This window comes from Furipterus horrens, unplaced genomic scaffold, assembly GCF_987537825.1.
Source record: "Furipterus horrens unplaced genomic scaffold, mFurHor1.1.pri manual_scaffold_7, whole genome shotgun sequence".
NCBI lineage: Eukaryota > Metazoa > Chordata > Mammalia > Chiroptera > Furipteridae > Furipterus > Furipterus horrens.
Window position 1 is genome coordinate 64,115,869 of NW_028327177.1, and position 27,101 is coordinate 64,142,969.

A 27,101-nucleotide genomic window follows, 5' to 3' on the forward strand; every position below is an offset into this window, starting at 1 on the left:
AAAAAAAGAGAGAGGGAGAGGAACACAGGTACAAAGGGAATTGAATAAATACCTGTCAATAATAACCTTAAATATAAATATTTAAATACTCCAATCAAAAGACATAGGGTACAAGAATGGACATGAAAACAAAACCCATATATGTGCTGTCTACAAGAGACACATCACAAAACAAAAGATTTACACAGACTGAAAGGGAAGGGATGGAAAAAAATATTCCAGGCAAGTGGACATGAAAAAAAAGCTGGGGTAGCAATACTTATATCAGACAAAACAGATTTAACAGCAAAGGCCATAAAAAGAGACAAAGAAGGGCATTTCATAATACTTAAGGGAACAATCCATCAAGAAGATATAACCCTGGTAAACATATATGCATCCAACATAGGGGCACCCAAATATATAAGAAAAATAATAGAAGACTACAAGAAGTATATCAACAGCAACACACTCCTAGTAGGGGATTTTAACACCGCATTATCAACGATAGAAAGATCATCAAAGCAAAGAAACATCAAAGATATTGAGGCATTGAACAACACACTAGATTAAATGGATCTAATGGACATATATTGAACATTTCACCCCAAAGAAGCAAAATATACATTCTTTTCAAATGCACATGGGATATTTTCAAAGATAGACCACATGGTAGGACACAAAACAAGTCTCAACAAATTCAAGAAAATTGAGATTATATCAAGCATCTTCTCAGATTGCAGTGCTTTGACACTAGAAATCAACCTCAAGGAAAAAACTCAAAGACATTGAAACTAATGGAGAATGAATAACACAATATTAAATAATGAATGGGTTAACAACGACATCAAGGAAGAAATCAAGTTTCTAGAAACAATTGATAATGAACACACAACAACCCAAAACCTATGGGATACAGAAAAAGCAGTCCTGAGAGGAAAGTTCATAGCAATACAGGCCTGCCTGAAAAAGATAGAAGTATCCCAAATAAAATATCTAACCCGACAGCTACAAGAACTAGAGGAAGAACAACAAAGCCCAGAGCGAGTAGAAGGAAGGGAATCATCAAGATCAGAGCAGAATTAAATGACATAGCAACTAAACAAACAATTCAAAAGATCTACAAGAGTAGGAGCTAATACTTTGAAAAGATAAACAAAATTGACAAGCCTTTAGCCAGGCTCACCAAGAAAAAAAAAGAGAGAGTACCCAAATAAATAAAATCAGAAATGAGAGAGGAGAAATCACAATCGATATCAAAGAAATACAAAGGATTCTAGAAATTACTACAAACAACTATATGGCAAGAAAAATCACAACCTAAATGAAATGGACAAATTTCTAGAAACATATAATATTCCAAAACTGAATCAAGAAGAAATAGAAAGCCTGAACAGACTGATAACAAAGAGTGAAATTGAAACAGTAATAAAAAAACTCCTGGCATGCAAAAGCCCTGGACTGGATGGCTTCACAGGTGAATTTTACAAAACATTTAGGGAGGAACTAATGCCTACCCTTCTCAAACTATTTCAAAAAGTCCAAAAAGGGGAAACACTCCCAAACTCTTTCTATGAAGCCAGTATTACCCTAATTCCAAAACCAGGTCAAGACACAACGAAGATATCACTGATGAACACAGATGCTGAAATCTTCAACAAAATATTGGCAAACAGGATCCAGCAACACATTAGAAAGATCATACACCACGATCAAGTGGGATTCATCCCAAGGATGCAAGGATGGGTTAATATTAGCAAATCAATAACTTTAATACACTACATAAACAAAATGAAAGACATAATCACATGATCATATCCACAGATGAAAAAGCATTTGATAAAGTACAACACCCATTTGTGATGAAAACTTTCAGCAAAATAGGAATAGAGGGAGCATACCTCAACATAATAAAGGCTATATATGGGAAACCTGAAGCCAACATCATACTCAATGGGAAAAAACTGAAAGCATTCCCTTTGAGATCAGGAACAAGACAAGGATGTCCACTCTCTCCACTCCTATTTAACGTAGTGTTGGAGGTTCTAGCCACAGCAATCAGACAAGAAAAAGAAATAAGATGCATCCAAATTGGAAAAGAGAAAGTAAAGCTGTAATTATTTGCAGGTGACATGATAGTGTACATAGAAAACCCTATAGACTCCACTAAAAAACTACTCAAAATAATAAGCGAATTTGGTAAAATAGCAGGGTACAGAGTCAATATTCAGAAATCATAGGCATTTCTGTACACCAACAATAAAATGTCAGAGATATAAACCAAAAAAAAAAAAAAAAATCCCACTTACTATAGCAACAAGAAAAATAAAGTACCTAGGAGTAAACTTAACCAAAGAGATAAAAGACCTGTACTCGGAAAACTACATATCTCTTTAGAAAGAAAATAAGAAAGATGTAAATAAATGGAAGCAAATTCCAGGTTCATGGATGGAAAGAATCAACATCATTAAAATGTCCATACTACCCAAAGCAACTTACAGATTCAACGCAATCCCTATTAAAATTCTGGTGACATATTTCACAGACCTAGAATACTTCAAAAATTTGTATGTAACCAAAAAAGACCCCGAATAGCGACAGCAATCTTAAGACAGAAAAGCACAATAGGAGAAATCACAATCAAACTATATTACAAATCCACTGTGATCAAAACAGCCTGGTACTGGCATAAAAACAGACATACAGATCAATGGAACAGAATAGAGAGCCCAGAAATAAACCCAGGTCTATATGGTCAACTCATATTCAAAAAAGGGAAAAGGAACATTAAATGGAGTGAGAGAGCCTCTTCAACAAATGGTGCTGGGAGAACTGGACAGGACATGCAAAAAAATGCAACTAGACTACCAGCTTACACCACATACCAGAATAAACTCACGATGCATCAAAGACTTAAATATAAGCCATGAGACCATAAAGGTGCTAGAGAAAAACATAGGCAGGAAAATTTCAGATATACCACATATCAATATTTTCACTGATACATCTCCTAAGTCAAGGGAAATAAAAAAAAAGAATAAAAAAATGGGACTACATCAAACTGAAGAGTTTCTGCTCAGCTAAAGAAAACATCAGCAAGATGAAAAGGAAACCAACCATATGGGAAAACATATTTGCCAATGATACCTCAGACAAGAGATTGATCTCTAAAATATATAAAGAACTTACACATCTCAACATCAAGAAGACAAACAGCCCAATTAAAAAACGGGCAAGGGACCTGAACAAACACTTCTCCAAGAAGGATACACAGAGTGTCCACAGACATATGAAAGAATGCTCAACATCACTAGCCATCAGAAAGATGCAAATAAAAACCACAATGAGATACCACCTCATGCCATTCAGAATGGCCATCATCAACAAATCAACAAACAACATGTGCTGGCAAGGATGTGGAGAAAAGGGAACCCTGGTGCACAGCTGGTGGGAATGCAGACTGGTGCAGCCACTGTGGAAAATAGTATGGATTTTCCTCAAAAAACTAAAAATGGAACTGCCTTTTGAACCAGCGATTCCACTGCTAGGACTATACCTGAAGAATCCTGAAACCCCAATTTAAAAGAACCTATGCACCGCTATGTTCATAGCAGCGCTGTTTACAATAGCCAAGTGCTGGAAACAGCCTAAGTTCCCATCTGTAGATAAGTGGATTAAAAACAATGGTACATTTACACAATGGAATACTATGCAGCAGAAAGAAAGAGGGAGTTCCTGCCATTTGCAACAACATGGATGGAACTAGAGAGAATTATGCTTAGTGAAATAAGCCAAGCAATGAAAGAAAAATACCTTATGATATCACCTAATATGGGAGACTAATGAACAAACAAATGAACACAATTGAACAAGGGACACAAAAAGTTATCGGGGGAGGGGAGATGAGAGAAGGGGTAAATAGGGGAAGCGTCTAGTAAAGGAACTAGTATAAATAACCCATGGACATGGACAACGGTGTGGGAAATAACTGTGAGAGAAGGGGTGGGCTGGATGGGAGGGGAGAAATGGGGGGGAAATGGAACAACTGAAATAGAAAAACAATAAAATTAAATTTTTAAAAAAAGTTCACATTAAGTAGGAAAAAAAAAGCCTGTTTCCCTTGCCTTTCCTTCATCTCTTTTCCAACTTTGCATGTTAACAAGGGGTGAGGGGGGCTGAGTAAGCAAAATCTCTTGGTAGTAGCATTTATTGTTTTTTATGACAATACATATATATTAATTATCCTTGACATTCAATAAATAGAATATACCAATCTAATAGCAAAATATGTTTTCTACTAAACTTTATGTTAAAATTCTAAGGTGACTATGTAGTACTATTAATTCTCAACTGTAAATTAAATAGTAAAAGCTCAGAGGCTACCAAAGCATAATTTTGTTAATACCCCACTTTTTCTTATGACCAAGAGTAGCCCAAGTAAAGACGTTCTAATGAATTTTATTCTCACATTGCTTCTTATTTAACTTACACCCAATAAATAACATGTTTTATATTGCATGTCTTCATAGAAGATAAACGATAACAGAGAAAGTTTAATGCTTCAGCAAAATTGATAGTCATCCACTTAAGAGAACACTCCAGACATAAATCACAGAATCCCATAATAACACTGAAAATGATTATATTCTCAAATATGATGTTTCAAAATAATATCATAAAAGTGCCCCAAAATGCTTTTTATGCACAAGGGTTCGAAAAAAAAACTTATGAATGTGAATTTTCACTTGTGAAACTGCCTCTATAGAGTTTCTTTGATGAGGTTCAACTTAAGAAAAATCAATCAGCACAAAGCATTAGAAACATTTACAATGTTATGAATATAGAACAGAGGAGGATACCACAAAGGGTGATGAATAAATCTTAGTTGTTAAATCCATTCTTTATCTTATGTAAAATTCTGTATGCATTGGACACCTTTCCAGCAGATGACTATGTATTTTCTATTAATTCAAGGTCTTCCCAACTTCACCAACACACCCTACGTACACAACTTGTTGTTGTTTTTTCAACTTATTTGTACTAATCAAGGTGTGATTAAGTACACTTGGGGATTAGAAATGCTATTCCAGAAATGCATGATTCAGCAATTGGCAGGTTTCCTAAATATTAACATTGATGTCAAATACAGACACTAAAAATTAGAAACCTGGCAACATAGTCACCTGTAGGGGGTATAGTGCCACAGATGAGAGAGGAATGAGTATTTTTCTCTGGTGTACAGGAATGTTATGAGAATTATATAGAATTTTCATATGGGGTATCCATTTTCTTTTTATTGTAAATAGACTGTAGTCCTACATCTGTGTGATGGAAAGAACATTGAAACAGAGGTATGAATAACTGTATCTTAATATTTCCACTAGTGGCATTAAATAATTTTTCAGCAGGAATGGGCCTCTGAGATTATGCAAGCCAAAATTCTAACTTTATGAATTATGAATTTTAAGACCCTATAGCATTTAATTGACTTGTCCAAAGTCTCCAAGCCAAAGTGACAGAGCTGAGATTCTGACCCAAACACCTCCAGACTACATGACCTTCTTGTGGCCCTGTGCTGATAGGGTGCAGCCTCTCCTTGAATTTCCTTGCCAGTAAAATGTGTACAATAAATTTGAGCAGTGGTTTTCACAAGGGCTGGTTAGAAATGGGCATAACATGATGAAAAGTAGTTAAGGCTGGAGGCCTCACTGGAGTTCAGTGTGAGATTTATTTGAAAAAATTTCATGATAAAAATTTGAAAACCAATTATCAATGATCTACTTCTAAGTTCTATAAATGCAAAATCATCTGCTACACAAATTTTTTAAAAAATTTACTCATAATTCAAGCATTTTATAGCTGTTAAAATTACTATAGTTTTTATTTGCTTCTGCTTTTTAAGATTGTAAAATAAGAAATTTAGAAGGTATTGTTGTAGACATATTTCCAACATAAAAAAATATTGAGAACCATCACATCTTGAATGCTCACTAAGTTCCTGACATTGTTTCATGAACTTTGCACATATTATTTCATTTAGTCCTTATAATATCCCCATGAAGTGAGGGTTCTAATTTTAAGCCCATTTAAAAAATAAAGAAATTAAAGAGTAAATATATTAAGCAATTTATTCTATATCACATAGCTAAGCAAATGGCACATTCAGGCTGAACATTCTAACTTGGAAAAGGGGTCTTTTCGGGTACAATTAAATTTGGTCACATTCATGGATTCCAGGTGTGCATGTAATCTGGGCACTATCATTCAACCCACCACACCACATTTCATTAATTTTAGAGGGGCGTTGTTTTTAGGAGATGATGTTAGCCATGTTTTTTCTTGAAAGATTTTTCTCATTCTTAGGTTTCCAGTTCTCAATGACTTTGTGTGTGTGTGTGCAAAAAGAAGTGTCTTCTTAAGGTTGATTTTCTATTTTATACTATTATAAGGTTTTAGTTCATTTTAATGTGCTTCCATGTGTTATCTTACCCCTGCAGCACATTTTAAATCATGAATCCAAGTGATACATGCACCTTTAGACTCTATTGTGTCATCATATAACAGTCTGTTAAAGCCCATTACAAAGCTTAGAATGTATATTATATCCTTTCTTTGTTGAAAGGAGGTCATAGTAGTTTTCAAAACAGGTATGAATGACTTAGCAGATTGAAAGAACTCAATGCCATGTCATGTCTTTTCAGTTTTTCCATTATGCCTTAGCAGATTGAAAGTACTCAATGTCATGTCTTCAGTTTTTCCATTTAAACTAGTTCTATCTTGACTTGCTAGATTCACAGAGATATTTATTTTCAGGTTTCTGAATTCAGAATATAGAGAGTTTAATCAGTGCAAACAATGACTTTTCCTTCCATTTGCTACATAGAGAAAATGAGACTCTGATCCATCCTCAGTCTTTGGCTTATGCTTTTTCTTTCTTCTTTTGATGTCTGTTGCAGCTACAAGGCTTCAACACAGAAAATCCATGCAACATAGTCTGATGTTCTTATTGGTCCAGTTATCTGTACCAGCTTCAACCATACATAGGCCTCAGGTACCAAAATTATAATTATTTAATTCATACTTATATGCCCAACATTGTCTTCAAAGTTATCTGCAATGCCAGGGTACTTGATATGAAAATGATGACAATCCTTATTTTTCTAGAGTAAACTTTCTCCAGCATATGTCTTGAAACTGGTGCGGTGTCCAGGTGACCATTTATGATTCATTTCTCTCATCATGAATTCCTCATCAGTGGATAGCAGCCAGGAACAATTCAGTCTTTCATAAAGAATCTAATATGATTGGACCTCAAAAAATAAGAGGTTAGGTTCTTAATGTCATTCTTCCCAGGAAAATATCTATGGAAGTGTAATTACTTCCTCCCTAGTGACTGCTTGTGCATACCAAGGGATGTTGGATTTGGAGAATTTATGTAGCCTTAACATAAGTACTTTTATTTTTAATTAATTATTTATTTGCTTTTAAAAATAAACTTTATGTTTTAAAACACTTTTAGGTTTATAGAAAAATCAGAAAAAAAGAACACAGAGGTCACATGTATCCCCTCCTCTCCATCCATAGTCTCCCCTATTATTGTCTTGCATTAACATGTGGTACCTTCGTTATAATTCATGAATCAAGATCATTACATTATTAATAACCAAAACACAGTTTACATTAGGTTCATTCTTTGTGCAGTAGAGTTCTCTGGGTTTTAATATATGTATATCATGAATTCACCATTACAAGTGCCACACAGATAGTCTCATTGCTCTAAAATTACACTATGCACCACCCACTCACCCCTCTTCCCTCCATCCCTCCCCAGCCCCTGGCAACCACTGATCTTTTTAATATCTCTATAGTTTTGCCATTTATAGAAGGTCATGTAGTTGGAATAATATAGTATTTAGCTCTTTAAGAATGAATTCTTTCACACCATATTCATTTAGGATACCTCTGTGTCCTTTGTGGCTTAGTAACTCACTTATTTTTATCATCAGTTATATTCCACTGAATAGAATGGTGTGGTATCTGTTCAGATATTTTGCACATTTTTTATCAGATTGTTTCTTTTGTTATTGCTGAGTTGTAACAGTTCTTTGGATATTTTGAAAGCAATTCCTTTATCAGATATATCTTTTGCAAATATTTTTCCTCATTCTGTGGCTTGCTTTTTTATTCTTGTAACAGAGTTTTCATTTTATGAAATCCAACCTCATTTTTTTCTTTCATTGATTGAACTACTGGGTGTTATGTGTAAGAAGTTATCATTAAATCCAAGGTCACTTACATTTTTTACCCTGCTGTTTTCTATGAGTTTTAGAGTTTTGTGTTTTATTGTTAGGCCTAGGATCCATTTTGAGTCAATTTTTATGAAAGGTAGAAGGTCTATTGTTGTATGTGTGTGGATGTTCAGCTATTCCAACATTATTTGTTGAAAAGACTATCCTTTCTCCATTGCATTAGCTTTGATCATTTGTCAAAGATCAGTTGACTATATTAGTATTGGTCTATTTGGGGTTCTCTATTCTGTTCTATTGATTTGTCTGTTCTTTCACTAATATCATACTGTTTTTTGATTAATCTAGTTTTATAATAAATTTTGAGATTGGGTCATATCAGTACTCTTTTTTTTTCTTTTCATTATTGTGCTGGCTATTGTGGGTCTTTTAACATTCCATATAAACTTTATAGGCAAGTTGTTGATATATGCAGAAGAACTTGTTGGATTTTTTGTTGGAATTTCATTGATAAAGTTGGAAAGAATTGAAATCTTAACAATATTGGGTCTTCCTATCCATGGACATTGAATATCTCTATCTATTTAGTTCTTCATTGATTTCTTTACATCAGGATTTTATAGGTTTTCTCATACAGATATTGTATATACTTTGTTACATTTATACCTGAGTATTTCTCTTTTCTGATGCTAATATAAAGGGTGGTTTTTAATTTCAAATGCCAATTGTTCAAAAGCAATTGTCTTTTGTGTATTAAACTTGTATCCCTCAATCTTGCTATAATTGATTTTAGGTCTGGGAGTTCTTTTGTTGATTCGTTTGCATTTTGTAGGAAACAGTGATGTCATCTGTAAACAAAAACCATTTTATTTCATTTGTATATATTTTATTTCCTTTTTTTGTATTCCTGGATTAGCAAGGAGTGGTAAGAGGGTATATCATTAACTTGCTCTTCAGATAAAGAGACTTTAAAGTATTAAAGAATTTTTTAAAAAGGAGAGAGAGTATCAGATTTAAATTTCGGAAAGATAATACAAATGCCAGTGAAGAAGACAGGTGTATACTGGAGGTAATGAGATCAACCAGGCTGAAGGCTGTGGAAGTTGTCCCATTGATATTTGATGGCCACCTGAACTAAGAGTACAGCAGTGGAAGTCAATAGAATGAATGATTTATGCAGGTGTTATGGGGATATATTAATCTATAGGATTTGATGATAAATTATATGAAAGAATGAAGGTGTCAAGGATGATTCCAGACATTCAAGATCAAATGACTGGACAAATGCAAATGCTGCTACCTAAGAAACAAAATGCAGAAGAAGGAACATGATAAAAGTGATGATAATTAACTCTCTACTGTGCATGATGTGCCACAGTACATCTGGGTAGAGATTTATAATTCATATTTGAATGAAATGGTTCCAAAGTTCATGGGAGCTATCTATGCAAAGACAGAAGTTGATCTCTGAGGGCCTTTAGAATAGAGATAAAAATATTAGAAATTGTATGAGCTAATTATAACCTCTTAGTCATTAGATATTAAATTTTATAACTTAAAACAAAGGACAGTCCTTCACGAATGTGTTAGACTGAGGCATTCCTAGAAAGTGTTTGGCCTTCTCTAGCAGTCTTTAAATTTTGACCAGCCTCAAGTCTGATCATGAAGAGTTACGTAACTCAATCATATTTGTCATGTTTAGGCAAAATAACTTTTTTAAGATAAAATAATGTATAACATCCAAAACCTGTTCATATTGAAAATTTTTAAAGTGCCTGATGTTTGATTAATAACAAATTTCCAAAGAAACAAATATCTAAGAAAAAGACTTCTTAGCCTATTTGAAAAAAATTATGGGCTCTCATTAACTTATGTTGCTGATTTACAATTCATATGTCATTTATCATATATCATTACAACTCATATTTTTATTTATATGAAAAACTACTAGGTGCAAGGTACGGTGCTGAGCATTCTGTGAGATACAAGGATGAATTAAACATAAACTGTCCTTGACAAACTTATAGACTAGTGTGGGGAAATAAGATACAAACTTAGGTAAGTATACAAGGAGTACAGAGTTAAGAATCACAGACAATTTTAAAATGAAATTAAGAAAGTAATTCCACTTACAATAGCATCAGAGACACATAAAATACTTAGAAGTAAATTTTATAAAAGAAAATCAAATCTTACAGTCTGAAAACCACAAAACATTGTTGAAAGAAATTATAGAATATCTAAAAAATGAAAAAGCATACCATATTCATGGATTATAAGCATCATTATGTGTTGTGAAAAAAACAATACCCTACATATTGATATACAGATGCAATAAAATCTCTATCAGAATCCTAAATTACTTCCTAGAAATTGATGAGCTGATTCTAAAATTTATATGGAATTGAAAGCAACCTGAAATAGCCAAAACAATTAATATATATATTAGAAGACTCCAGAAATAAACTCATACATTTATGGTCAAAAGATGTCAGGACTGTTTAATGGAGTAAAGAACAGTTTTTTCTTCTCCAAGTATGGCTTATTTGTTTTTCTATAAGACAATTATTTTTGAATAAATTTCACTCCAGTCCTTGATAATATATGTTCATTGAAGACCATTTAATATTATTATTATTATTATTATTTGTAAGAATTGGGAACAAAGCATTGTACAAAGTAGGGGATTGATGAATATTTATGAAAGGAGGAAAACAAGACAAGTGATCGATGAAGAAAAAGAAGAAAAGAAGACATAACGTTTTCCATGTCTCAAAAAATCTGAGCACTCTGAGGGACCCCAGAGGTAATTCAATTTCCACATTTTATTGGAGATCGAAGAGTCTAAAGAGGTTAAATGAGGTATCCAAGATCACAGTACTTGCTAAGAACAAAGCTAGTAACAAATTCAACTTCTTATCTTGCACTCAGTGTCCCTCACATTGCACTGCAATGCGGGTTCACTGAAAGGCAATCTAATTGAGGGTCAGTGAAAAAACAGTTTTCCATGATACAGAAGTTGCTTTATATATCCTTAAAATGGATGTTTATCATGGATTCTAAAATAAAATGTGTAACAAAAATAATAGCTAAATGAATTTATGGTTAAATTTTTTTCTATTTTATTACTGTGGTTGAGCTAACTACTGAAAAAATGAATACACAAACTCATATCAGCTAATACCTACAAAATGTAATATATGGCTTTGCAGAGCTGAGGCAATATAATTTAGGTTTCAGACTAAAATCAGGGGACTATTCTAATTTTTTTCTTTGACTTCATAAATTCTTTCCAAATAAGGGAAATTATCCAGGGGGGGCCCCCCAGATCACCAAAAGTCCTCAAAAATAGGAATCTCTGGGGATGGAGCCCAGCAACTTGTGTCTTAACAAGCTTTTCAGTTTATTCTGAAGTAGCCCCCAAATTGTGAATCACTACTTTGGTTTACAGCCATCAACAATTTTCACCTAAATTAGTGAAGTTGTTTTCCACTGTCTTGCTTTCCATCCTATCCTACAGATTATCTACAGGGTTGCCAGAAATAAAAAAGCTGAAGATAAAAATATGATGGCATTATTTTATTCATTCATCAAATACTTATTCAGAGTTTTAGTCCTTTCCAGTACAGCGATGACAATGATATCTGCTTTATGGCTCTTATATTGAGTGTCTTCCTCCCACCTACCCCCCCCCCCCACACACAAATTACTCAGTGACTTCTTGGTGCTTAGGGAAAAGTCCAGAATACTCTGTATGGTGGGTGTAGCACTGAGTGGTCCAGGCTCCCTCTGAGGGTTCAGTTTTCATCTTGTATCCTGCAATCCAACCACAGCACGCCCAGTGGTTTTCTATTTACATTCTTTTGCAAGGTGATCCATCCTCTCCCTGGGTGAGCCCCCTAACCCTATTTTACTGCTTTTGGTAACACCTACGTGTATTTTAAGATTCAAAAATTATGTGTGACCAAAATTTATGTAAGAAGAAACAGATGATCTGAATTGGCCTATGTCTATTAAATAAATAGAATAAAAATTACTAACCTTTTAAAACAGAAAGCACCAGGCCCTGATGGGTTCACTGGTGAAGTCTACGAAACATTTAAAGAAAAAATTAGACTAAATCTCTACAATTTCTTTTAGAGCATGAAAGTAGAGGTAATAGGAGAATGACAAGGGATATTGACAGCTATAAGGGAGAAGATTACCTTTAAGCTTGTCACCACCCTCTCCATGATCCATTCTACTGACTTGGCCATGCTTAAAAGTGTCTGGAATTATGTGGTTAAATTATAGTGCAGAAGCATGATATCACCAGAGAGTTTTGCATTGCATTTAAATTCTAAAGCTTTTGAACAATAGAATCCCTTTAAAAATGTAGCCAATCCATAGGATAAATATCAATAATTGACTTAAGGTAAATGATGGGACCCATGAGAGCCAAAGCAATCTTGGGGACAGGGGGAACATTGGAGGACACACACTTCCAATCCCCAAACTAATTACTGAGCTACAATGACCAACATTATGTGTGACTGATATTAAGAAAGACATAGAGACAATGGAATGGAATTGAAAGTCCAGAAATAAGTCCATACATCTGGATTGAATAGATGCTTAATAAAAGTGGCAAGATCATTCAATGGGGAAAACAGTCTTTACACCAGAAGGTACACGAACAGCTAAAAAAAGAATAAAGGAGGACCTCCACCTCACACTATATACAAATATTAACTAAAACTGGATCAAAGACCTAAATGTGAACTTAAACTACAAATCTCTTAGAAAAATATAGGTGTAAATCTTTGTGACATTGGATATACTGTATACCAAAAGCATGACCAACAATAATAAATAAATGAATAAACAAACAAACAAATAACTAAATAAGACTGCATCAAAATACAAAACTTTTGTGCTTCAAGGGACACTATAAAGAAAGTGAAAAGACTACCCACAGGAAAGGAGAGAATATTTACAAATTGCAAATCTGATGAAGGTCTAGTATCCAGAGTATATAAAAAATTCTCACAATTGAACAATAAAAACACAGCACAATTTAAAAGTGAGCAGAGGATCTGAAGAGATGATTGTTTAAAGAACATACAATAATAATGGTCAATAATGAAAAGATGCTTGATCATTAGTTATTAGAAAAATGCAAACCAAGAGGCCTGGCTAGATGACTCATTTTGACAGAGCATCACCCTGTACACACCAAAAAGTTGTGGGTTTGGTTTCTGGTTAGGGCACATACATAGGTTGTGGGTCCAATCCCTAGTCAGGGCAAGTATGGAAGGCAACAGATTGATATTTCTCTCTCATATCAATGTCTGTCTCTCTGTCTCTCTCTCTCTCTGTCCGCCCCCCTTTTCCTTTCTTGCCCCCTCTCTCTAAAATCAATAAAAACAAATCCTTGGGTGAGGATTTTAAAAACTGAAATACTACTTTCTACACACCAGGATGACTAGAGTAAAAAGTCAGACAACAAACTGGTGATGATGTGGAGAAACTGCAACCCTCATACACTGCTGGTGGGGATGTAAAATGGTGCAGCCTCATTGGAAACAGTTTGGCTTTTCCTCAAAAGTTAAACAGAGTTACCATATGACAAATCAATTTCATTTGTAGGTATATATCCTAGAGAATTGCACAAAAACTTGTTCACCAACGTTCTAAGCAGTACCACTCATAATGGAAACAACTCAAACATTCATCGACTGATGAATAGCTAAACAAAATGTAGTATATTCAAAGAAGAGAATGTTATTGATCTATAAGAAGAAAAGAAGTACTGATTCATGCTATAATATGGTTAATCTTGAAAAAATTACACTAAATGAAAGAAGCCCAACACAAAAACTACATATTGTATGGTTCCATTTATATGAAATGCCTGAAAAAGACAGCTCTGTAGTGACAGAAAGTGGATTAGTGCCTGCCAGCATCTGGTGTTGGGGAACAGAAAGTCACTACTAGTGATTTTCATCAGTCTCAGGTGATGAAAATGTTCTGGAATTAGATAGTGGTGATGATTGCACAACTTGTGAATATATGAAAAGCCACTAACTTGCACACTTTAAAAAGTAAATTGTAAATTGAATTTTATCTCAATGCAAAATAATAAAAATATAAAATGAATGGATGTATAAGACAATGCCACAATCAAAGAAATGTAAATCAAAACAAAAGGTTATTTTATCAGAAATAAGAATACTCAATGCTGACAAGAATTCTTACTACTGTAAGAACTATAAATTGATCAGTACTTTCTGGAAAATAATTTGGTTACATGTATTAAGAAACTTAAAAATGCTAAACCTAGTTAACTTAGTGATCCCAATTCTAGGAATCTAAATTCCATATTTGGCAGATCATATGAAATGAGCACCTTTATCATTTATTATGAGCCTCCCTCCTCTGGACCCTACTTGGACTCTATGTAATAGTTTTTCATCATGTTTATTTTCTTACTTCGACAACTAAATTCCACCTTATTGATCTTATCTAAATGACTTTAGCAGTATTCAAAACACCTGCTTATCTCCCCAACTCATTTCCCTACAGGTCATCCAGTCTGGTCACCATCTTAAAGTTCCTCATACCTTCTGATGTCAGTTATCATCATAACTCCCTAATCCATGTTCTCCCTCAAAAATAGGCAATGGGGGGAGGGTATTAACTGCTTTGCCTCATAAAGGCATTTTCTAGAACCAGAATGCTTTTATTTGAATTCCAGCTTTGCCACTTGCCACCTATGTTATCTGGGTCTCAGTACCTTTATTACATAAAGTTGTAAGAATTATAAAATTAATACATGGAAACTACTCAGAGCAGCACTGGCAGATAGAAAAATCTATTATTATTGTCGTCATCACAACCTCATAGAGATATTGTGAAGCTCAATAAGTAATATGTATGAAACTTTTATAATGTACTATTATCATTTTGTATTATAGTGACATGTGTCTCCATCACCCCATATATTATAGAAGAACAAGGACTACCATTTATCTTAATGGCCCACCTTGCACATAGCAGATGCTCAAAAATTTGTATTTTAAAGAAATGTTACGTTCATGATTGAATCACCATTGACTTTTAGTTATGTTTAGAATAAAGTCTAAATACCATTACATCAAGACTACTTCAATCTTGCTGTATAACACATAGGTCCACTCATATCTTCTGCTATGTCCATGGTGTTCCAAGTGGAGTCCACACTGGACAGTCCACTGCAACAGGAAAGGACATTTTAAAAATTCTATCATAATTTAGTTTTTATATCATCTTGGTAAATTTTCATTTTTGTATGTATTATTAGTAATATACATGAAAATACTATGAAAACGATATATGCTAATAAATGTTGAATGTATAATTGAAGTACTGGCTCAAAAAATTTTTACTAAAGGGGTGTACTGTCTAAAATGTCTGGAGATTAGCACGCCACTCCACAATGTGATCTGTCTCCTAGCACCGAGCTGACCTTATTCACTTACTTCTAGAACACACTCTATGTCTTTCCAAATCTGGCTCACAACCAGTCTTTCCATTTGCACAGACAGAATGGCAGCCACTCCTTTTCAAGTTGCAACTTGAATTCTTCACCCCGAGACCTAACCAGCACCAAAGGTAAGCTCCTAAAAAGAAGTGTCTATACCTGGTCCATCTTTGCCTTATCCCCAGCCTTCCATCACCCAACATGTCAAAGCATTTTCCATAATAACAGATGCCAAATAAATGTCTGCTGAGTGAATAAACTAACACAGAGGCAGGAGAAGGTGTGGGTTACCAACGCGGTTCAGATCCTTCTAACACTTACAGACTGTGTAGCCTGAGCCTCAGATTCATCCTCTGTGAAATGAAGCTAGAAGAGTACCTGTCTGTTAAGGACATTGAGAGGGTTAAATCAGTTATCACTTGGAACATAAATAACAAGCACTTCTAATTATCATTATTATTACTGTCTCCCTGAGATTTAAACACAGTCATGTCGGAAAAGCATCTGGTACATGCTGAGTGATTGACTCAATCTTCTCTACCAGTCATGCTAATAAGAATAATTTCTGACTTTCTCTCTTTCCCTCAAATGCATGATCTCATATTTACAGCTTTCCCGAGATTATCACAGCACTGTTCACTTGAATTGATTACTTCACTTATTTTTCCCTGTCTTGTGAATTAATCTCCTTAAAACCAGTAGTCGTGCTCTGTGCTCTGCTTTGTTTAATAGTACCATTGTTGCTGCTGTGCATTTTAATGCGATTAACTCCTCTGTATTTCCGGGGCAGGGATGATGGGGGCGGGGAAGCTGTGAATCTGGTGACTAAACTCTCCTTTGGAATTGTCAATAGGATTTTAATTAATTTATTTATTTTTCAGTTTCACATAAGTATTGCAGAACTAATACTAGTTGATTCCCCGCCCAGATAATATTTAAATTAAAAAAACATTATCTTGACTTAGAAAGATTAATTTAGTAGCATGATTTAGTCCAGAAAATGTCAAAAATTCATGAACTATAAAATGAAAAATAGGATAGTCACTTTGGAAGACAGTTTGGCAGTTTTATTCAAAGCTCAACATGGTCTTCCCATGTAATCCAGTAATCACTCTCTTAGGTATTTATCCAAGTGAGCTGAAAACTCACTTTGCATGTCCATACAAAATCCTGCACACAAATGTTTATAGAAGCTTTATTAATAAGTGCCAAAAATTAGGAGCAACCAAGATATGTCCTGCTACCAGTGAATAGAGAAACAAACCAAGGTATAATCATTCAATGGTATTTTATTCAGTAATAAAAAGAGATGAGATATCAAGCCCAATAATTAATGGGAAACCTTAACTTCACAATACTAAGTGGAAGAATCTAGTCTAAAAAAAGGTATACCGCAATACTCCAACTATATGACATACCAGAAAGGCAAATCTAGAGATACCACAACAGGTCAGTAGTTGCCATGGGTTCAAGGGGAGGGCAGGAGGGATAAATCAGTAAGCACAGGGGAGTTTTAAGGGCAGTGAAACCATTCTGTATGACACTGTATTGGTGGACACATGACACTATGTATTTGTCAAAGCCTACAGAACTGTACAACACAAAGAGTGAAACCTAATGCCAATTATAAACTTTAATTAATAATAATGTATCAAGAGTAGTTCATCAATTGTAACAAATGTGCAAGATGTTAGTAATAGAGGAAATTGTGCAGAAGGAGAGTGAATATCTGGGAGTTCTTTACATTCTGCTCAACTTTTTCATAAACCTGTAACTGCTCTAAAAATAAAACATATTATTAAAAATAGTTTATAGTAAATAGAAAACTTAACTCACAGCAAATTATATATGCATATGTATGAAACACATACATAATATATATGCATGTACATATATATATTCAGATAAAATACATATCTCTTTTCACGATAATTTAAAATGTTATATTCTGTTATTTTCCCTCTCTTGATATAATGTTTCTACAGAGACTAGCTGTTAATGTGAGGTGAGGAAATGCACAGAGTTATGCTAAATTATGCTTACAAGAAATTTGATAATTAGGGGTAGTAGGGTGTGGGATTCTGAAAGTCTAGGAAAAAATTTTTTTAAAGGATATAATGATATCAACTATGAAAATACACAGTAGCTCAATGAATTTTATTCTTTATTTATTTCACTTTCAAGAATTATAAATGGAATAAAAAAGAAATTTTAAAAAAGAATTATAAATGGATACTAGAATATAAAACTACGTAGTGACAGTATCTGTAAAATTTTCCCAATGAGTTAAAGAGTGAGAAAAGCAAAAGAAGTACATACCAAGTCATTGAGGCTGACCATTATAACATGCTGATATTCTTCACCATTTTTACCTTCAATCTCACAATCAGATGATGCTACTGGCAACAGAACAAGGATCAGGGAAGGAATTCCAAAGATATACCTAAAAGAAACTAAAGTCAACAGCAAGTAAGAATAAACTAAATGTTATAAGGCATATTATCTAATTTGATAGTAGTGTTTCAATGGGCCTGACCATGTATTTCTAATATTGTAAACAATTATTAGTAACTCTAAAATTCAATATTAGATAACAACCAAAGTAAGAATTTTAGTGTTTTGGTTTCTTTCACTTTTTAATTAAGAAATTACTCTGAGAAAATGCAGAACAGGGTGGATGCCAGTAGAGTCTCTTTGCTTCTGGGTAACATTCTAGGGTATAAATATAATTCACCTAATTTTGACTTATGTTGAACACCCCTACAAGAAAAGACATCCACAGGTAAATAGGTAAACTAATGACAGGCAAAAAAGGTATGAATTTTTGAAGTTTTATGATCTATGGCATGCGATTGTATATGTATGTAAAACTTGATGGTTGTCCAAGTGCATGCTTTGCAGGTTCCTCTCTATGGCACTACTCTGTGATCATGTCTGTGTGTATATATATATATAGTATTTAGCCTTCTCAGAACTGTGACATTTATATTTTGAGGCTCCTTATCTTTTCAGTATCTCCTTTTTCTAATTACCCTGAGACTCATATTCTCTTCAAACCCTGCTGTTTAGCTTCTTGATATGTTAGAAAAACCCAGTAAATAAGTTCACACCCTGTTAACTAATGATTTCATCTGTTTTTTATAAGCCTTCCTAATTATGGGCAATTGTCTAATCAAAAGGAATGAACTCATAAATGGTATCGTTTGGAACAGTAATAATACATGGAAAAGAAAGCCTAAAATCTAGTTATATTGGAATTTAATTCTTCATAAACCTGGCAGAGTATCTTCTCTGCATATTTCTGTAAACTCTTGAATTATGTTGACAACATATTTTCTATGAATTCCCCAAATGAACTTTAAGTGTACTTGTTGAGTGCAAGACATTTCACATGTGCACCTTCTCTGATTAAGATTACAAACAATACTCCTTAGACCCAAAGGTACTAATATTATGACAATGATAAAGACTGCTAAATATATCACAAGGTTCCCAATAACACTGTCATCTATGGTATCATCATATGTCATATAAAAATCGGTAGTTCTCCCCAATAACTTATGTGCTATTAATTACCCATATTTTACAAATAGAGAAGGTAGGGTGGGTAGCAGGTATGGGAATAAACATCAATTATACATGAATCACATTCTCATATGTCACTGACACTTGGAAAGGCAAGAGAAACAAAACGAGACATGGAATCTACTTATTGCTCTGCATAAAATATCTGTATACATGACAAGCAATAATTCACTTAGGAGACTAATAATGATGAAGACACTAGTTACTTTTAATTGAATACCTACCATGTACCAAGCACTGCTAAGTATCGTATACATATTAGTTCTGCAAGTTAATCTTTTTCTGAAACATGGATAGTAGGTTCCAGGTCTGGAGCTTGCTGCCTCACCAGGATTTGATCAGAAATGGCCATCATCTTTTGATAAGATGTTATCACATTGGTCTTTTGAATGCAAACCACTTTCATGCAATATTACACAGCTCTGCCTCTCTCTTCTATTACTGTTCCTTCATCCTGAGGATTCTCAAATGTAAACTACTAATGATTTATCATGTCCTAACTTTGTAACCAGATTTGTATGGATTGTAAAGAAACAAGCTTTTCTCTGTCACCTTACAAGTGTCCTCATGGTGTACTTTGGGAGGAGTAGATGATAAAGGAAAAGTTATATGGCACATAACTTGAAATGAGCTTTAAGGGAAATACAATAAAGTAATCAAATGCTAGAATGAAATAGAGGCATTTTTACTATTATACATAAATATTATTTCAAAGGATATTTTATGCTTTACTAAAGGAGGTTGTTTTATTATCTATATAGTGCACTAGCTATTGTGCCCTGGTTCACCTCAACTTTTAGTAATCTGTGCTTCCAAATTCACATTAGCCTGTTTATTCATTGAAAGGCATTTTATCAATGCTTTTGAATGATGACTTGGTGGAAAATTCAGTCTGTGTGTGTGTGTGTGTGTGTGGTTTCAAATTCTAAAACATAATTTGACTTGTCAGTAAGAAGTGCCCTTTTTGCCATTATTGTTAAATAAGTTAATCCCAGACAGAATAGGACAATGTGGAGCACCGAGGGTAGCAGAGTGTAGATGAGATTTGTGTTTTAGTATGATGATGGGTTGTGGTCTGAATGAATAACAGAACATCTTTTAAGCTTCACTTTCCTGATTTGTAAAATGAAAACTTGAAACTAAATGATCCCTTCATGTCCTTTCCAATTCTCAAGCATTTTAATTCTCATAATCTACTTCGCCATCCACAACATACAGTAACTTTAAATTTGAAATAGCTCATGGACAATGTTGTAAACACACCCAGCTTTGTACCTACATCTCATAGATTCCCAGCTCTCTTGCTAATGACTTGCACTTTGGTCTGTAATTGAAATATTTTCTCCACACCACATAGGGTAACATTAGTATTGCCTGGTTTGAGCTTGCTTTAACATAGTCATAATGGAAAAAGGACTCTTGTTTTGTTTCAAATTATATGTAGATACCCACACTTCCCCCAGCCCTAACCTTATCATTAGGTTACAAAAAAGACAAACCATAAAGAATAATGCAAGGCAAGCTTGGGCTTGTGGAATTTTCTTTAGATTTCCTGAAGGAATTGAAAGTGAAGAATTTGTTTTCAATAGGGAATTTGGTTAAAACAAAATGGCTGTCTAAAAAATTCTTGATGGTTTTTAATTTAAGCCAAATAATACATTCAATCCTCAGCTACTTAAATTATGGGGTCAAAGTGAACATAAATAAATTAGTTTCTACAATCAATCAAATCCAACTTTCATTGTCCTTTAAGACCAATAAGTGTTAATTGATTGTCCATGACAAACATTACATAGACCTATTTTCAATGGGAATTTTTTTTTCAAATGGTAAAAAGACATTCAGGATGGATTAGAAAACATCTGAATGATAAGACTTGGCTTTAATATGATAAATGGGCACAAGAAAATGAGTGAATAAAGAAAATATTAATGAAGAGTATAAAACAGTCATATGTTGTATGAAAATCAGCTTTTTAAGGTTACAAAAATGAATATGATGATGCTCACATAAAGAAATCTTATAAACGCCATAAGCATATTCATACTAGACTGTAATTCTATCCTCAAATACCATGATAAATACTAAGGACATTTCTGAAGCCATCATATGACATTGCATCTAATATTTCATAACCATTTAATGAGCTAAGGGGCTGCCAATTATTAACATTTTTGCAAATGGAAAATCTGGAACCCAAATAAAATTTTTTTCAATATATAATGTAGTTCAAATTTAGGTTTATCAGGTTGAAGAATCTAGAAACTCAGCTTTTAGCCACCAGCCTACCCTGCTTCCAAACAAACAAATGAACAAACAGTGTGCGGTGCAGTCAAAGGTAATATACAACAATGTACCACCTTGCTCCAAATGAACTTCACTACAGTACTTACTGGCCAAGTCCTGAAACACTGTCATCATACACTCTCATCTCAGGAAAAAAAGACACCACTGTCTGCTGTAATTACACTAGGCTATGTGTCAGAGGTGAAACCAGAAAAAAACTCTCACATGTGTTAAGACATGTAAGTTAGTCCTATGAAATGGTCTTTTCCATTTTTGTTTAAGATATTTAAACATTGATGTGGTGCTGTGTGTAATATTCCTTTATCCATGTTCAAAATTTCTAATATTTCCCAGCTCTCTGTTTTTATTAACATTCCACTTTTCGGTCCTTAACTATAATTAGGTTATCTAAACTAGATAGCACAGTTGAGGACCATATAGTACGTCCTCAGTAATTTCAACACCCCCCCCAAAAAAATAGCAAAGAAAAGGATAAAGCGTAAGCCTATCCTTAAGCTTCTAGTGAAATCAATTGAAACAAAATGCAGAAAGCCACTTACTATAACCATTATTCCAAGTTTAGAATTCTAATATTTCTTGCTGATAATAATTTATGGTACACAATTAATATAGATATATTTCAGAAAATAAAGCCACCTTGTTCATAATGCACAGCCTTGGTTTCCTTTTCTTGTTTGACCTTTCACTTCAGGCAGAGGTGAGGTGAGGCAAGGATAAGATAGAACTAGAAACGATCCAGAAAAAGTAATTGCAGGAGACCCGTAAGACTGAAAGGAAAACAAGAATACACCTAATATCTAATTCTCCATAAACTTTTGGAGAATGCCTATTTTAAATCGTTTTCCATAATTGTCTTCTATACTCTAACCCGTGCCCCTTTATATTTTTACTAATCTGGTAATTCTGGACTATGCCAGTTCTTGATTCTTTAATACCTGTGAGATGAGAAAGGGCTCTTCTGAGCCCAGGGTAGAACCAGGAAAGCCCACAGACCAAGCATCAAATGGACAAACAAGCTGCACCATATTCCAGCACTCTCCCCTCCCCCGCTCCTTTTGCTTGAGGAAGTATTTACTGTAAAAGATTCCAATTTCCCTCAGCAGATCCTCTCCCCTTACATCTTTTTGCCCCATTTCTTCTTCAAGTTAAGTTTGTGGGCTCTACTCTGGCCACATGGCTGCCAACGGAACCCAGCTCGAACCCTCTTCCCTAGTCCATTTCAAGTCCGTACCCCGCACAATTAAAATAGGAAGAAACAGAAACCTGAAACTGGCCTCTCCGGTGCCAGCCCGAGGACTTGGTTCCTGGCAAAAGGCACACGATACAGCCCTTGTCGGAAACTCCCAGCCAGGCAGAGGGAAGAGAACGGGGTTTTCCAGAGACCTATCCCCTTAGGGTTTAAAAGCACGTCCCGTGGGAGCCGCGCTTTCACTTCTCCAGGGAGTTGGGAGCTGTAGAAGCCCAGGTGCTCCCCGACGCCGGGCGCCCGTGAGTAGTAATCTGGAGCGGCCAGGGACGAGAGCAGGATGGCTGGGGGAGAAAAACGGAGGGCAGCGTGGTTGAGAACGACAGACAGAGTCCCCGTGTCTCTCGGAGACCCGGCTGTCCCGGCTGAGCGGCGCGGAGGCTGCGGCTCTCGGTCCCGGCACTGAAAGCCGGCGTCGGGGACGGATTCTCGCAGCCTGCCAGGCGCAGCTGACCCAGGTGTCAATGGCTTTGGGCCAGAGGACTCCGGCGCAGCTGCCTGCTGCTTGTGAGAGAGCCAGTGCTCTCTGCAGGTCCAAAGTGCAAGGCCGGGCTGTTCCCGGACGCGCCTGGGCGCGAGGCCCCGCCGCGCGCCCGGGAGCCCCCAGAGTGCCGGGAGCGCGAACTTGTGCGCCAGGAGCGGAGCGCTTACCATGGAACATGGTCTGCGGGAGGCGGGCGTGGTCATGATGACCGCAGCTGCAGGAGGAGCGGGCTCTCACAGCCCATGGTCACTGCCAGCACCATGGTGTGCGCGAAGGTGCCGGGAGTCGGGTCGGGAGGCAGTCTCTGTGGCTGGTTCCTCTGCCCCACGCCGCGCCCGCTGCTTCATCCATCCTGGGGAGGCGGGGAGGGGGGGCGGGGAGCGGCACACGCCACGGCCCGGCTGGGCGCTCTGCCTTTCCTAGAACTTCCGTAGGATCCGCCGCAGTGTACTTTCAGTTTCTACTTGACACTGGGTCTGCAGGTTCGAGCTTTGGGTTCATAAACCGGCGCCTTCAGTGGCCCCCCTCTCTCGCGCACCTGTGTACTTCTCTAGCGCTTCTTGTGCACCTGGGCCAGGACTAGAGGAGAACGCCGCAGAAGTACCGGGGTGGGGGTGGGGGTGGGGATTCTGAATCAAATCGGTTCGAGGCAAGACTTTCTAAATGACCTCTAGACGCCTTAGCAGAGTTAGGTCGCTGGAATGGGCAAACATTGGTTGCCACTGTGTAAGAGAAGCAACAAAAGTATAGGGCGAAAGCAAGCGAATGCCAGGGAGGGGACATGGCAGCTCTTGCCACAGGTGTGGTAGTCTTGTATAAAAAGAAAGTAGAAAGAATTGAGAAGGTCATGCCCTTGGCTCCTCCAGCCCCTCTCATTAGTCTCTCCACTCTTTGTAGATACACCTGCCCAGGTGAGACCTTAGGAAAAAATCCTCCTGTGGGTCCACCTATGCTGGTAAGTGGTATCACTGGACATGGAAATCAAAGCCTAAGATTGGTGGAGGAAATGGAACCTGACTATCATAGTTAAATAACTGATTCTCATATTTATCTTAATTGACTAAGAAATCATATTATCTGTTTTCACTGTGTATTACTAAGTAGTCAAATTTTTTTTCAGGCCTGAATTATTTGGATATGTCATGATTTACTTTGGTTTCTGATAGTCTGCAGCTCTGCTTAAATGTAGGTGGTAGTGTAAAGTAATAACAGTGGTAACAACGGCTGTTATGTATCTCTCATTTGTTCTGTGCTAGTATTATGCTAAGTAAGCATTTTGCATATGTGGTCTAATGCAACATTTTCTGTGAGGTAGACAGTTTTCTTATCTGTACTTCACAGATGTGGTAACTGAGACTTCCTTAAGTAACTTAGCAGAGTTTACTTAGCTAGTTGGTAAGAGAACTTGGACACAGACCTGCTCCACTCTGGCTCCAGAGTCTATGCGTGGAACCCTGTGTTAGAAATTCTTATGAATAATGTAGAAACTGATGTCAGGATGGGGACAGGATCATGAGGGTGATGGGTCCTATAGGTGCATCTTTGCCCTAGTGTAAGGACCTCAGTAAAGGTTTCTGGGGGTTGTGATTTCTGAATGGAGACCCCAGTAGGAGTTCACCTGGGGATAGGAGCATTCCAGATTCTGTCTGGTGTGAAGGAAGAGAGAAAGAGGGGATGGAGAAAGAGAATAGCAATGAGACAGAGAGTGAGAGAGAATTGCTCAGGCCTGAAACTTGGATCCCTGCTTTTATCTGTTACTCTCATATCCCACATCCAACCCACAGTCGAGTGCCTGTCAGCTCTATCTCTAAAACATCCCAATCCAGCCTGTCCATTCTGAGAATTGCCTGTGGGCCAACCATTAACACCCTGCAGTCCAGAATGGCCAGCTTTCACTCTTGCCTGTGACCCCATTCTCCTAACAGCAGCCAAGCTACTTCCCATTGCCCCAAGCCTGAGGCCCTGGGTGATCTGGGCCCTGCTGCCCCTCTGACCCACTGTGGCTCCAGCCACACTGTCTTGCTTCTCCCCTGCCACAGCCAAATTTCCTTCAACTAAGTACAGTATTGAGACTCAGATATTCAGACAGGACTGCTTAGGCACAGAGTGAGACAACAACAGAGTGAGAAGGCATGAATGGGAACATGTCTCAGAAAGAAAGGATGTGAGGGCAGAGGGAAACAGGGAAAAAGGAGAGGAAAATGCAAATAAGAGCAGGAGAGAGCATGGTGGGCAAAGTAGGGCACTTCCTTGTGGCTGGAGCCTATAGTGGAGGTAAACATGGAGACATAGGTGGCTGCAGTGACTTTTAAAAGGAAATTCAGTACCTAAACACCCTTAGGTCAGTTATTTATTATCCCTGACAGCAGTATTGAGGTATAGAAAATGCCCTTCCCCCTTTTTTTTCACTTTTTAGGGACAGATAAGAGCATCTATCAATATCTTCCTCAAATCTGTCTTCTTTTTTCATGCAATTATCATAAAACCTGGCACAATAAGGGCTTGTCCATAAAGTGAATGTTGGGGAAGCATGAGGGGAAAATATTCAGAGCTCCAGGAAAGATGTAAATTCTTTATTCTGACTCCAAATGTAAAAAAATCACTCTTCAGAACATATTCTTAAAGTATTGAAATTTTTGTTATATGAAAGTTGGCACATTCTCACCACATCGTTATTATTTTTTTATTATAAAAAAAGTCCAAAATGAAGTCTTAAATGAATGGTTGATATTTTGATAAACTGAATATTATTTTTTATAAGACAGGTGGACAAGGACAAAATGTAAATTTTTATATGCTGATGTTTTGTTATTAGAGAAACAGAGTGGTTACTATTATGTTTACTAATAGCCTCAAAGAATTGTGCAGAAAAGTCAAGATGGAAATAATGCGCAAAGTTTATAAATTACAATAATAAATGTTGAGAAGGAATACAACATTCTAAGAATTATTAATACAATATAATAGAAAAAGTTGAAATAAGACAATATAAAAGTCAACTTAAAGAGAGTATCGTTAAAGTTTAATATGTGTCTTTTTAATATTCTAGAGTCTTTGATCAAAAGTCAGTTATTGGTAATCTGAAAATATTTTCTTAATTATCTGAACTATTTTTACCTAACTATAACTAGTTTTGATAGTCTGAGATCTGAATGCTAGCTATTGCTCTGTCTACAGATATTTTCTGAAGTTCCTGGGACTTAATTTCTAGGTATAATAGTCAACATATTTTGAACACACACACACACAAACATTTGACTTTTTTATGGGCATGTGTTCTGTGTAGTACCACAAGGGCCTGTGCTTAGAAGGGCTCCATGCTTGATTTAATGCTCTGCTGTCACTATCTTGAAATTCTTAATTATTTTTGGACAAGAGCACTCTCGATTTTACTTTGTACTGGGACTTGCAAATTATGTAACTGCTTATGTACGCACATGTATGAAGCTACACATTGTGGATAGCAATGCAAACCTGATGGTGAAATTAGAAGTTAAATGTGTAATTTCAAAGATAAAAGAATATTATAAAAAAGAAAGGACAAGATTTATTGATATTTCAAACCAAGAATTTAAGGTAATCTCATTTTAAAAATTAGTGAAACTAGGGTTCAAAAACGGTGCATTTACCTGTCCAGGGAAAAAAGAGCTATAATGGATAACCCATAATTTAAACAGATATCTTTGTTTTTCAGACCTGAGCATGAGAATTAATTTTAAATTTTATCACATAACTATTGAATATCTATTTACA

General features: G+C 35.9%; 1 protein-coding gene and 1 long non-coding RNA gene across 3 annotated transcripts in view; one reads left to right on the forward strand and one right to left on the reverse strand.

Moving 5' to 3' along the window:
• IL7 (interleukin 7) overlaps positions 1-23,700 on the reverse strand; it is a 60,442-nt gene extending 36,742 nt beyond the window's left edge. For both annotated transcript variants that reach the window (XM_090282896.1, XM_090282897.1), the window contains exons 1-2: positions 23,516-23,700; positions 18,046-18,179 (exon numbers count right to left, since the gene is read on the reverse strand). In XM_090282896.1, the coding sequence (XP_090139022.1) occupies positions 18,046-18,179; positions 23,516-23,525 (144 nt within the window). In that variant the 5' untranslated portion in view covers positions 23,526-23,700. The remainder of the gene's footprint in view (positions 1-18,045; positions 18,180-23,515) is intronic.
• Positions 22,908-27,101, forward strand: part of LOC150004557 (uncharacterized) — a 61,008-nt gene continuing 56,814 nt past the window's right edge. Inside the window, exons 1-2 of the long non-coding RNA XR_016512394.1 lie at positions 22,908-23,106; positions 24,246-24,303. This is a non-coding gene — a long non-coding RNA (uncharacterized LOC150004557). The remainder of the gene's footprint in view (positions 23,107-24,245; positions 24,304-27,101) is intronic.